Below are 13198 nucleotides of genomic sequence, written 5' to 3'. Positions count from 1 at the left end.
AATAAGATATGTGCAGTGTGCATAGGAATTTGTTCATAGTTTTTTTAAAACTATAGTCTGGCCCTCCAACGGTCTGAGGGACAGTGAACTGGCCCCCTGTTTAAGAAGTTTGAGGACCCCTGGTCTAAGCTCTCAAATTTGGCAATATCTAAAAACAACTTGAGCTTATAAAAGAATTCCGCTCATAAATAGAATGTGCAAATGGAGTTTTTGGAACTGTGGTTCTGATATCTAAAATTAGCCTTCCCTTCCAAACAGTATGGCCCCTCTGACTGATGGCTCTGCTCCTTGTCCTGGAGGCTGCTGCCAGCGCTCCTGAGCTGTGACTGACATGTCCTGTTCATGCAGTGCAATCTCTGGCTCTCCCAGACAGCGATGGAAACTTCTCTCCCCAAGGAACTGGGGGGCGGGGTGAGGGGGAGCAGGAGGGGCAGGAATCTGGGTATAGCTCTTTGATATTTATTTGACTTCCTCTTTGGTCCTCCAGGCATTTTCACTGTCTCCTTACAGTTTGATTCAAGCTTGCTTTTGCTTAACGTGAGGGTCTCCTGAATGGAAATGGCTCTCACTATCCTCTTGATGGCCCAGGGAGTCGCCGTTTTCATGGGAACAACATGAGGATGGCTCTGGCCTCCAGGACACAGACTCTACAGCAGTCAAACTCTGACATTGCAAATGGCCTTCACCAAGTCAGTGGGTCACGCTAGCACTTACTCCAACAGCATTAGCTGAGGATACACAAAATGGCCTTTGCAAATGCCTTTTGCTATTGTCCCTGGGTCTTGGCTGGCATCCTTTTAGTCCTTACCAGGCTGCCACTCCTATCCATCCAGTAGTGACCTATTTGCATAATTAGCTTGCATCTGTGGGCATGTGTTTACCCCCAAAGGCAATTGCCTTTGAACTCTGGATAAATACCAGCATGGGACACTGGACAACGTCAGCTCTTGAGCCCTCTTGCTCCCACAGAGAAGATGAAAGTGGGGGTCACTTTGGAAATCATATCCCGTTCTGCTCTGTGTCATTTCCAGTGAGGACAGGCAAAACCAGAAATGAACTCATGAAGAGGGAGAGGCCTAGGGAATGCACAACGATCATCGCATTTTGATGTCAATGATCCAGAACCACATTGTAAGCCTTCGTTCTTTTCCAATTTGCCCGGCTGTGTCTGGCTGCCCTTGTAGCAGGGGTAGGTTTGCTTTTTTTGGTTTCTCTGCACAGAGCACTCTGTTACCTTCCTTCCCACCCCTGCTTCCTGGACGACAAGACCCTTGTAGCTTTTCTGGAGGGCCTGACTTTCTGAGTTAAACCTCAGACTCCATCCCCGTCTCCATCTTCATGCCTGTGATCTCAGCATTACACTCCCACTTGTCTATCCTCTCCCAGCTCAGCTTTGTTGTGTGTTGTGTGTTGGGTGCCATGGAACAAAAAGCACGTGGTGAGATAACATTACAGTTGGGCGTAGAGTCCAGGGTTCTAGTCTTTGTTGCCTTGGACAGGTCACTTGAGCTCTGAGCCTTAATTCTAACTCTACAATGGGATAACAGCGGAACCTCCCCTCATTGGATTGGGTAGGATTTGATGGCATAACGCATGTAAAGTGCTTGGCATGTAATAGGTGCTCAGTAAGTAGTGGCAATCATTGCTGAATGAAGGGTTAGAGAAACATTTTCCCCTTCCATCTCAAACTACTACGTGACTTTAAGCAAGGCATTGGAACATTCTGAGTCTCAGTTTTCTGATCTGTAGTCTGGGGACAGAGAGATTTTCCCTGCATCCTTCACAAGGCTCCTAGGAGAATCTTTTAGTAGTAGTAGTAGCAGTAGCAGCAGCAAGATCTGTTCTAGTTTCAGATTCTGAGGAGCAGCTCTGGTTTCTGCAGTCAGCTCCCCAGAGGTGCCAGGCAAGGCCCTGAGGAAAGCTGCCCGGAGAGCCCTGTATTCAAGCCATATGGGCATAGCTCCAACCCACACCTTCTTTATTCAGGAGCAGCAAGATCTCCCCAAACAGCTGTGCTTGGGAGAACTCTTGTACAAATCCCTCTAGACTAGAACTTCTCAAAACCAGACATGCCTGTGTATCAAAATCTCAACTCCCAGCAATGAATCAAAGGCTCAGACGCCCAGTGATGGAAGCCAGATGGGCGTCCGGACACTCAGGTGGGGCATATAAGGCCTCAAATGGCAATATTTGCTTTGACTAGTGTTTACTGAGTACCACTGTGAATTGCACTGAAGATCCCATATGGTACACAAGTGGGGAAATTAAAGAGAATGATAGGCATGGAGTTTAGGACAGTGGCTGGGAGCAAAGTGGGGAGGAGGGGAGGAAAGGATGAGGGGTACAGGAGGTATTATTATTTTCTTAAAAGCTAGGTGGTAGGTGTATGGTTGTTTGTTTTATGATCCTATATCATTATATAAATATGTATAATAGTTCATTTAAAAAGGGAGAAAAGCAGAAAGGGATCCCAAGTCCAGAAAAAAGTAATGAGAATCTACTTTCTTTGAAGGCCATGTGTATTTTACCTATCCTGTTAACCACTGTATCCCCCTGGCTCCCACAGAGCCTGGTCCAGCGTGGGTGATGGATACCTGCTGTGGAATGAATGGATGGATGGATGCATGGGTGAATCTGTAATACTCCTTCATGTCCCCCACCCCCGTCACCTTGATCCCACCTCGGCTACATTCTATTTGTCCAAGCGTAGGCCAGGAGGCAGAAGGGCTTCCTAGGACATTTTGTTTCTGTTCTGGTCTAGGACACAACACGATGACCTGGCAAACAGATGGCTTGATCATTTAACATTGTTCTATTTCAAGCAAAACGTCCTGGCGAGATGGATGCTCAGTGACTCCAACCTGCTACAAGGATCTTTGGAATTAACTCCTCTGGGTTTGGTCCTGCCTGCCAAACACATTCCCCAAGTGACTGTCTTTCCTGGCCCCCCGAGAGGCTGCTGCAAGTGCACACACTCGCTCCTCTTAGCCAAAGGAGAACTGGGGTCTTTACTCTCAAGGCGTAAACAGGAGAAGCATCAGTGGCAGTGGCTGCTGGCCCGGGAGGGCCCAGCTTGCTAAGCACTTGCTCCCACCTGGAGAGCCTTGCTGGGACTTTGCCACCCTGCCCGCCACAGCTGCTCTCTCCCTGGGAAGGGGGGGCCAGAGGCTGTGGGGCTGGCCTGTGTGTACAGAGGCGGGTGAGACGATGAGGATGGATGCCTGCTCATTGCATTGAAACAAATGACTCCTATGCCCGCCAAATGGATGCCAGAGGAGCTGGGAAGCTAAGGACTTTGCGTATGCCTGTGAAAGTACCCGCTGAGAAACGTAGACTGGCGAGCAGGGGGCCTGATGGTGACTGTCAAGGGCTGGACCGTGGCAGGGGTGGGGGTCGGGAAGAGTGCTGGGCTCCACAGCAGCTTCTCAGCCCCTGAGTGACTCTCTGGGCCTTATTCTTTACAACAGGGTGACAGTTAAGATATTTAACCCGTGTGGATAGGCACTAGCCAATCAGAACGAAGGAGGGTTTCATTGCCTACGTCTCAGCTGCACCTGGCCTTAATCCCTTCGCTGCTGGAAGGTAAGAGTGATGGGGAGGACCTGGAGGAGGGGCGAGGGTGCAGGAGTGGGAGAGGCCTTGGGGAGCTCAGAGCAGCCACGGTTTACCCATCAGTACAGGCCCCTTTCAATGTTAACAGCCAGTGTGGCCACACTCCTGCTGGATGTCAGCTCTGCTAGAAAACACGAGAAAGGCGGGCTCAGTTCTCACACTCTATGTGCACAAGAATCACTGGGGAGCCTGTTGACAACACAGATGCCGGTTCCCACCTCAAAACGACCAAGGCGCACTCTCCAGGGCCCACGTGCAGCCCATTACGCTCCCTCCCGAGGCCACGTGCCCTGGACCAGCTGCTCTCTAAGGATCCAGCTCTGACTCTCAGGGGTTTGTGAGGACTTGGAGGTGAAGCCCGGCACACGGTGTCTAGGGGAACGTGCCCAGGTCAGGGGCAGGTCACGTGCCCACGCCAGCCCGGGCAGGTCCATTTGGCTGAAGCAGCCTTGGGCCTGGCCCAGCCCCCGGATTGCTGCCGCTCAGGAGGGCGGGCCCGGTGTGAACCTGAATTTTCAAGAGACGTTGGAAGTCAGTGAGCTGTGTCCTGCGTCTCAGCGTCACAGGTAGGGCATTGCTCTTAGTCTTCGGGCTCCAGAAGCCCTGTCTGCGGGCCAGTGGCGGGCAGGGGGTTGTGGCTGGTCCCACCAGAGGAGGGAGGAGACCAGTCCTAAGTGCAGGTGTGGATGCCCCTTAAGAAATCCATGTTCTCAAGTACGGACCTCAGAGCCTGCCCTTGGCAGCTTGCCTAGCACAGAGGTGCCAGGTCCGTCACAGGGCGAGGGGCGCCCTTGCTAGGGACTTAGAGTTTAGCGGGGGTGGGGGGTGGGGGGTGGTTGGATAGAACTGTCACGAGAGGAAATGTTTGGCTCAGACGCGAGGTGCTAGGGTCCTGCCCAGGATCCCTGGAATGTTCACAGAGGGGTGGATTCTCTAAGTATAAGAGAACGTGCCTGGATCGCTCCATTTAAACTCAATCGTCAGGTGCTTCCTCCCCTGCCTGGGACCCCCTTCCTCCCACCCCTTTCTCCGTCTGACTCTTACTCCTCCTCCAAGACCCAGCTTAGATTGTGCTATAACCCCCATGATTAGGCCACGCTGGTCTTTTAACACCACAGCCCTGGGCGCGCCCTTATCTTAGACTTCCTCACCTGACGTTTCAATGGCTTGCTTCCTCAAAAACATTCACGTCTAACATTTGTTAGGCGTTTGCTCTGTGCCAGCACTGCTTAAGTCACTTCATAGTATCATCTCAGTTAACCCTCACAACAACCCAATGAAGTTGCACTGTTATCCTCTCTACTAGCTTTCCCGTTGCAGGAAAATTCCTGCAATGGGATTTCCTGCTGCACTCTACTCCGCCTCCGTTCCTCCCTTGCCGCCCGCCTCGCCTTCTCCTCCAGCCCGCCCGCGTTTCCCTTCGCCCCCGGCCCCGCCTCCGCCCCGCCCTTGTCACCGGCCCCGCCTTCTCCTCCAGCCCGCCTGCGTTTCCCTTCGCCCCCGGCCCCGCCTCCGCCCCGCCCTTGTCACCGGCCCCGCCTTCTCCTCCAGCCCGCCTGCGTTTCCCTTCGCCCCCGGCCCCGCCTCTGCTCCGCCCTTGCTGCCGGCCCCGCCTTCTCCTCCAGCCCGCCTTCAGTTTCCCTTCGCCCACGGCCCTGACTTCGCTCCTCCCTTCTCCTCCCCCCGCCCCCCTGGCTTGCTTGCTTCTTCGAAGCTTTACTCCCCTTTGCAGCTCTTGGCTTCTTTCGACACTGTCTTGATATGCAAATTAGCCGCCATCTTTGTTGGGGCAATTTGCATACTCGTCCTGATTGGTTGGTGGGCGTGGCTTGGCTGGTGGGCATGGCTTAGGTGTAGCGAAGGTGCGGTCAATTTGCATATTTGTCTATTATTAGATTAGATGTAAGCAAGCAAGGCCCAGAGAGGTTAAGTGACTTGCCCAACATCACACAGCCAGGAGGTGGTATATGCGGACTTGAACCCAGTCTGTGTGCAACACCTGCAACCACAGCACCCTGCCGCCTCCCGCCGTCTGCCGCCAGCATCCTGGGTTCATGCAGCACAGTCCCAAGTGGGATGTGAAGGGAGGTAGCTTGAACTCGGGGGTGTGGGCAGCTATCAGTCTGGCTCTGCCACTGCCTGTGGGTACTCTCCAGCCTCGGTGTCCTCGGCTCTATAGGGGGACAGTTATACCTGCCTTATAAGGTTGTTGGAAATCATTGCTGTGCCGGGCACATCGGCAATGTCTGAAACGTGTTGATGGGATAAATGATTGGAGGCGCCAGCGAGTTAAACTTTTACTTGGAAATAACCCCCTCCTGCCCCTTTCAAATCCCCATTAGACTCCACAGAGATAGGATTTGGTTTGATGCTGGACATGGGCGAAGAGGGTGGGTGGAGTGAGGATGGCCAACCTTTGGAGTTGTTTAGTTTTCAGAGAGGTAACCCTATAGAGAGAGTGGACAATGGGAAGAATATGGTTTCATTTGGAAAAGCATGAATTGCATCTCTATTACATCCAAACAACCTGCTTGTCAGCCCCAATGGTTAAAAATGAACTGGATCCATTGCTACTGAGTTGGCTGGTCATGCCCTACACCTGCCACTCTGGGTGTAGACTAGATTGCTAAACTTATCTGGGTGATTTTTTTTTTTTTTTGGATAAAGATGAGGTGTAGGAACTCATATCATCCCATGTCTTCCTGTCCTTGTGTCTTTCTCCCATTTCTTCATGTGGGTCATTCAGTGAGGCATGGAATTGGGATGCTGGTTCTGTGGGGTAGACATGGGTCTGACCCAGGTCTGACATACATGCATGATTCCTCGATAGGATTATGGTTTTGTTTTTGTCTTATTAGGAGCTGGAAAAGTCTGTGGACGGTTCACTTAGTCAAGTGTGTGGGTGGGTATGTAAAGTATGTGTTTTTATACCGGGACCTTGAAGAACTGGGAATTCTTCAAGAAGGGGAATGTTGTAAGCAGAGCTGCCTTTTTTTTTTTAAGGGCACCCGGCATTAGCAGCAAATGGCATTTGTGCAGTAAAGCGCCCGCATTGATGGGAATGCAGTGAATGTGAATGAGAATGGACGGGGTCTGACAGCTCTGCCTTCGCTCTGGGACGCCCTCCTGCCGTTTACAAGGCTGCCTGGGTGTCCCGCTCACTTCAGCCCCTTCCTAGTGGGGTCACCTAGTTGTGCAGACTCGTCCTCCTTTCCCCACTTGTCAGGAATGCCAAGGCCAACCTCTCCTCTTGGAAATTCTTTCCTGATGCTTTTCCCCAATCCTCTCTTTCTCTCTCTTTCATCACCTCTCTGCTGTCTCTCTCTCCAGGATTTTCCTCCCCCTCCTCCTTCTCCTCCTTTTCCTCTCCAACATCCTTTGTCTAGTTCAGGGGTAGGAGACCTTTTTTTCTGCCAAGAGCCATTTGGATATTTATAACATCATTTGAGGGCCATACAAAATTATTAACTTAAAAATCAGCCTGCTATATTTGATCAAACATTTAATTAACTCAACCCTAATGCCACGGCAGGGCCAGACCAAACGATTTCTCGGGCCTTAAACCGCCCTCGGGCCAGACGTTGCCACCCTTGGCGTAGTCCCTTTGACAGTGGCTTTCCTCTAAGAAGTGCCCCCACCCGAGCCGTGGGCTGGCATCTTCCCATGAACACGGATGCCTTATCCTTCAACCGGTGAGACAGCTCGTCTTCCCCGAAGGAGAAGGAATTAGAGAAGCTAAAAGAACGTTGCAACGCAGACAGAACATCTGCCTAAACCCAAAGCCCTCTGCCTACAAGTGATTTGGAAGCTCGCTGTGCTTTCCTGGGAGGTCAGTCTACGGCTGGATGGCTTGTCCATAGCACCACACCCACAGCTGCCTGCTCCCCGCTGCTCTCTCGTGTAAGATGGAACGTGGGAAGTGGATTGAAAACCTTGCAGCAGGATAAGCGTTTGATACTAGGTCAAAGAAACAATGCCAACACTCCCACCACGGCCCACCCCTGGGTGAAGCCCCTTTTGGGACACCACACGGATTCTACGCAGAACACAGGGCAAGAGCGCACACAGGCCAGGCTGGGAACGGGGCGGGCGGGATGGTCTCCCACTCTTTGGTCTGAGCAGTGGGCCTTGCTGTGTAGGGTCATTCTTTTGGAAGGCCCAGTCTCTCCTCCCACCCAGGACAGGAGTCCCTGCCCCCACCGCTCCTTTCCCAGAGATAAAATGGGCAGAACAAGGACCCAGGCTCGAGCACCCAAAGAATGGCAGGACACCCTCAGTGGAGGCAGACTGTATTTAAATGCAATTCACCTCTTTGGGGTCTAGGAAAAGCCACCCGTAGATTCATTTGCTGGGAAACATGGTCTGTGTGGCGGAGGCGGTGGACACTGGGGTCACGGTCTTGCTGAAAGCCGACTTCCTCCGGGGGTCTGTCTGCTGTCCGGAATGGCAGCCGCTGCGGTGGGCGAATAGGATGGTCATCTCCGGGCCCAAGGGGGCGGCTTCAGGCTGGGACCCCTTAGGGGTGGCGGGATGTTCAGGCTTCCCGGAGGTGCTGTGTTTGGTGGGAGGAGGGCTGTAATTCTGAAATCTCACGGTCTTGACTTGCTGTGAGAGGAAGAAGAACAAAGGGACCCAGGTGAGGTGGGAGGCATCTGTTATCCCTGGGACCGGGTTCATGCTGTTTCTTCACACCGGCCCCGCCTCAAAGCCTCATTTACGTGTTCATTCAGGAACGGCGTGTATCTATCACGCATCGCGCACTCTGTTAGTTGCTGGGAACCCAAGAGTGAACACAGTTGTCCTCGACAAAAAGACAATTATAACCACAAGCGCCAGGATGGGGGACGTATAGGTGCTCAATGCGGATGAGTAGGAAACTAAAGCTGGAAGGCGGGTGTTCAGGGAAGGCTTCCTAAGAGGCAGAGCTAGTTCAAGTGAGAACTGAAGGTCCATTAGGAATCATCTAGAAGAAATCTGGTAGGCCTGCCTGAGAAAGGGCCTGAGGCCAGAGGGTCTGGTCTATTCTAGAAAGTGTCAGTTCACCTTCCCTCTCTCCTCTCCGCCTACCATGGAGGCCTAACTCAAGGCGCTCCCCCATTCCTGAGGCCTCCCTGCTGGTTCCAGCTAGAGAGCCCCCTAGGCTGAGAAGTCCTCAGAGCAGTTTGCAAACTGGACACCTGCGGGCTGAGTTTAGCCTGCAGGATGTTTGAGAGCTGCAGGAAGCTGGGAGATCGCATATCGAAATCAGTCTTTCGTACGTCTCTTTAAAAATCAGAGATCCGCACGCTGGGCCTGAGCCCCATTTTGGCAACAACTGATTGGCAGTCTCTCCATAGGGAGGTATGTCTCCTGTTTGCACTAGCCTCGCCTCTCCTTCCTTCCATCTCTCCTGGCCTGTTACCCACCTGCCTGGTGCCCACAGGTATTAGTCAGTCCCTCTCTCGGGGCTTAATAACGTGTTCTGCGTACTGCTTGGGAATGATTTCTTTTTTCCAGGAAATTCGATCCTAGTGTCCCCCACCGAGAATCCAGGTTTCTTCACACTACCAGTGGCCAGCAAACTCATTAGTCAACAGAGCCAAATATCAACAGTACAACGATTGAAATTCCTTTTGAGAGCCAAATTTTTTAAACTTAAACTTCTTCTAACGCCACTTTTTCAAAATAGACTCGCCCAGGCCGTGGTATTTTGTGGAAGAGCCACACTCCAGGGGCCAAAGAGCCGCATGTGGCTCGCGAGCCGCAGTTTGCCGACCACGGCACTAGACCGTTCTGCGTGACCATATCTAGCAGACGTCTGGGCACTTGCTGGACCTTGCAGTTTGAAGGCTGTATCTAACAGCTTGGGGGGATGGGCAGCTGGGGCCTGGAAGATTTTGACTTACTTGAAAACTAGAATTCAGGAAAAAATCCCCACCTCCTGACATTTCCAATCAGTCAGCACTAACCTTTTCCCTACAAGCTTAGCGTCAGGAGCACGAGTTTCTGTATTAGGTCCGGATTCCACTGCAGACACTTGTGCGTCCGCCGTGTGCCTTTGGGTAATGTACTCTAACTCCTTAAGCCTCCACGTCCTCATTTTAAAACGAGGATGACAGTGATAACACTACTTCTGCAGAGGGCTGTTGTGAGGATGAAATGAGCTAGAACACGTGAAGCAATTAGCACGGTCCCTGCCAGGCCATTAGCGGGCAGTAAGTGTGACGAGAAGGAGCCACACCACCTTTCCAGGTCCGGGGGAATGGGCGGTGGCGGTGATGCTATGATGGTCAAGAAACTAAAAAATAATAAGCATTGCCTAACTTCTTAATGTCCACCTCCTCCGTTCTTCATCCCTCCTACTTCAAGGATGTTAACAAAATCTCTTACGTCTCCTAGCGGGAAAAGCCCTGAAGTAGAAAGGAACAGGTTTGATCTCTGCCACAGAGGTCACCGTGACAGTTGTCATAATTCGGTGTGACCTTCTTCTATGCCGTGAACAATTCTGCGTCAAGCCCTCTGTAAGCGCTGTACACATCTTGACTCACTTAATCTCCACCCCAATCCTATGAGGCTGTTACTAGTATTCTTACCGCCACCATTCTACAGGTTAGAAAAAAAAAGTCTCAGAAAGGGGAAGTGTTTTGGCCAAAGTCACCAGCTAGCAAGGAGCAGAGCTGGAATTCAAATCCAGATTTCTCTGATGCCGAAGCCATGTTTGTCCCCAAGCCACCTTGTGCCTTGAAGGAAGTGTTTGAAATATTCAGAGGGGATGTGAGGATGCAGAGGGGGCTGCGTGGAAGGGCTCTTCAGAGGCAGTCATTTTGATTTCTCGTCCACTAAGACTAAAATCTCAGGAGCTGGGACCCTGAGCCATGCTGGGGGTCTGAAGGGTCATGCCCCCAAGGTCAGCTCACTCCTACCTTTTCGCTGCTGTTTCTGGAGTTTTCGGGCTTCACCAGGATGGATGGTGGGGCAGATGCAGGCGGTTTGAGTGGAGGCTCGCTCTTGATGGGGATTTCCTTGCCTTCCATGATGATGGAGCTGGCGGCTGAGTGGATCCTGGTCTCACTGCCTCTGCTGATGCACGTGAGGGCAGGCTCCCCCGTGGGAGCCGGCTTGGGTCCCATCTCCGCCACCACCATCAAGGGTGAGGAGGGGACCGCCTGTGGCTGGTGGAACTGGAACTGCTGAGGCCGGACGACCATGGTGGGGCTGCGTCTGAGGGAGCCCACCACAAGGGTGGGGATCCCTGACGGGATGGGTCTCTGCAGGGATCCATCTGGGGAGTCACATGACAGAGATATCAGCAACGGGGGGGGGGGGGGGAGGGGGGAGGAGGGACGGGGTGGGGGGGGCAGCAGGCTGGGTTGGGGCTGGTTGAGCAGTGTGTCCTGATATCCCAGAATAGTTAAGTGCTTTCTCAATCTGACCGCACGCACATTCTCTCAGGGTCTTTCAAAGGTGACCTTATTCTTTTTTTAGTGCTGTTTGCTGATGCTGGCAGCAAATAACCGGCTAGCTGAATGTTGGGGGCGGGTGTCTGAAGGTATGTTACTCCTCTCTCTCTCTCTCTCTCTCTCTCTCTCTCTCTCTCTCTCTCTCTCTCACACACACACACACACACACACACACACACACACACTCCTACTCTCTCCCTCCAGACCTTTAAGATGGAAAGTGAAGAAGGTAGACCTAGAGACAGCTTCACAGTGAGAAGCAAACAGGCATGCAGACCAAAGAGGAAACAAAAGCCAGAGAATGAGAGAAACCGAGAAGAGAAACACAAGAGTCAGCTGAGAGGGAGGAAGAGGGGGAGGAGAGGAGGGGAGAGGACTCCGGCCAGCTACTTGCAGAACATGCTAACAAAAGCTTTAGCTCGATGGTGGTGGGATCGCTTTTAGCTGGGCTTCAGGGAGGGTGGGGGGATGCTGAGAGAGAGTGTGTGCAGGCGCATGTGGCACCAGATGGAAGCAAATCTGGAAAGGTGACTTCAGAGGGAGGTGTGTGTGGATGAGCCTCGCAGAGCCCCTGACACTGGAATCAGATCTATTCCCAGGGAGCCTGGGACAGGTCAGTCCCCTCAGGCCCCTCATTTGTAAACCGGAGCGAATAGCAGCGCCCCATAGGGCTGGCGCGAAGATTGCATGTTATGATGTATGCAAAGTGTTAGGGCCGGGCCTGGGACCCAATAAATGGCCCATGTTTATTAGACATCATTTGTGGGCAAAGGATAGCGAGGTCCGCCCAGCCGGTGTGACTAAGTGTTTGAGTGTGGACCTATGAAGCAGGAGGTTTCAGTTCGATTCCCGGTCAGGGCACACGCCTGGGTTGCTGGCTGATTCCCAAGTGTGGGGCATGCAGGAGGCAGCCGATCAATGAGTCTCTCTCATCATTGATGGTCTCTCTCTCTCCCTTCCTCTCAGAAGCTAATAAAAAAAAAAAAATGCAAGGTCCAGGAGTTTGGTTTTGCCCCTTCCCTAAGCTCTTGTTCTCTTTGTTAACAGAGATGATCCCCTCTCATTAAAAAGCTGTTCTGCTCACATCCCCTGGAGACAGGAGATCCTCACCCCTTGGGAATATGTCCTGTAGGTTGTTGGGGAATAATCAGGAGCTCACGGCACTCGGGGGGCAGGTGGGAGAGACACCCCTGAGAAGCATTGTGGCCATTTCTCCATAAGGGTCTCCAGCACTGAGAGGCACAGGCGGCGTGGGTCAGCCATTTGTGTCCTGCACAGGGGCCCGCACCAAGGCCTTGTTCTGTGCTGGACTCTTCGTCAAGCCGGATGTGAACGTGAGAAGCAGAATGCCTGCCACTCACATTCGGCCTTCCCAGCCGCTGCGAGCAAGCCAGTCACCATTTACAAGTCTGACCTTTCCACATAGACATTTATTTTGCCACGGTCAGCCCTGGGAGGTCATTTCTGCTGTCATTTCTCTTCGCTTCGGGGAGACTGAGAGCTTGACCAGCCTCACCTCCAGAAGGGGGGAGAGAGAAAGCCTCCCGGATCTGGAAAAGTCAGAGCGGCACTGGGCAGACGTGGCCTCGGGCTCCCGGAAACGTGTGAAAAATGGGTTTTAGGCTTTACCTATTTATTTTGTTGGTTCCTAACTTCCAAGGGAGCTAATGCTTTCTCATTGCACGTGCGTACAATGCAAACAGTCAAAACTCTGAGTTAATCAAGATGTGCGCAAAGGCAGGGAGCCAGCCCATGAAAGGAGTGTGAGCCAGTGGGATGCACTGCCCGGCTTCTGTAAGTGATCCAGGCTGAGACTCCGTGAGTGCAGGCTCCGGATGGAGCAGAGATGCTCTGCTTAGTGGTAGTAGCAGTGATGAGACAGATAAAATAATCCTATATAATAAAAGCCTAATATGCAAATCGACTGAATGGCGGAACGACCAGCAGAACGACCGGTCACTATGATGCACACTGACCACCAGGGTGCAGATGCTCAACACAGGAGCTGCCCCCAGCCTGCAGGCCCCAGGCCAGCCAAGGCGGGTGCCAGTGGGGGCCCCCCCGATTGCCCCACCGGTTACCCCACAGATCGGCCCTGATCACTGGCCAGGCTTAGGGACCCTATCCTTGCATGAATTTTGTGCACC

At 52.5% G+C, this 13198-nt stretch overlaps 1 protein-coding gene and 1 long non-coding RNA gene across 6 annotated transcripts in view; one reads left to right on the top strand and one right to left on the bottom strand.

Moving 5' to 3' along the window:
* The window catches only part of SH3RF2 (SH3 domain containing ring finger 2), a 119201-nt gene that overhangs the window by 10267 nt on the left and 95736 nt on the right, over positions 1-13198 (bottom strand). For 2 of the 5 annotated variants that reach the window (XM_028146184.2, XM_054718010.1), the window contains exons 9-10: positions 10515-10873; positions 7921-8217 (exon numbers count right to left, since the gene is read on the bottom strand). In XM_028146184.2, the coding sequence (XP_028001985.1) occupies positions 7954-8217; positions 10515-10873 (623 nt within the window). In that variant the 3' untranslated portion in view covers positions 7921-7953. Of the gene's footprint in view, positions 1-5895; positions 6060-7885; positions 8218-10514; positions 10874-13198 lie in introns of those variants that run through there. The other 3 variants (XM_054718008.1, XM_054718011.1, XM_054718009.1) reach the window with 2 other exon arrangements.
* Positions 3568-11276, top strand: LOC129149501 (uncharacterized). Its single transcript, XR_008556399.1, has 3 exons — positions 3568-3582; positions 11077-11140; positions 11256-11276. It is a non-coding gene; the product is annotated as an uncharacterized LOC129149501 (long non-coding RNA).

This window comes from Eptesicus fuscus, chromosome 6 (genome assembly GCF_027574615.1).
Source record: "Eptesicus fuscus isolate TK198812 chromosome 6, DD_ASM_mEF_20220401, whole genome shotgun sequence".
In the NCBI taxonomy this organism is placed as follows: Eukaryota; Metazoa; Chordata; class Mammalia; order Chiroptera; family Vespertilionidae; genus Eptesicus; species Eptesicus fuscus.
The sequence above is the reverse complement of the archived record's forward strand: the minus strand, read 5'-3'. Positions and strand labels throughout refer to the sequence as shown.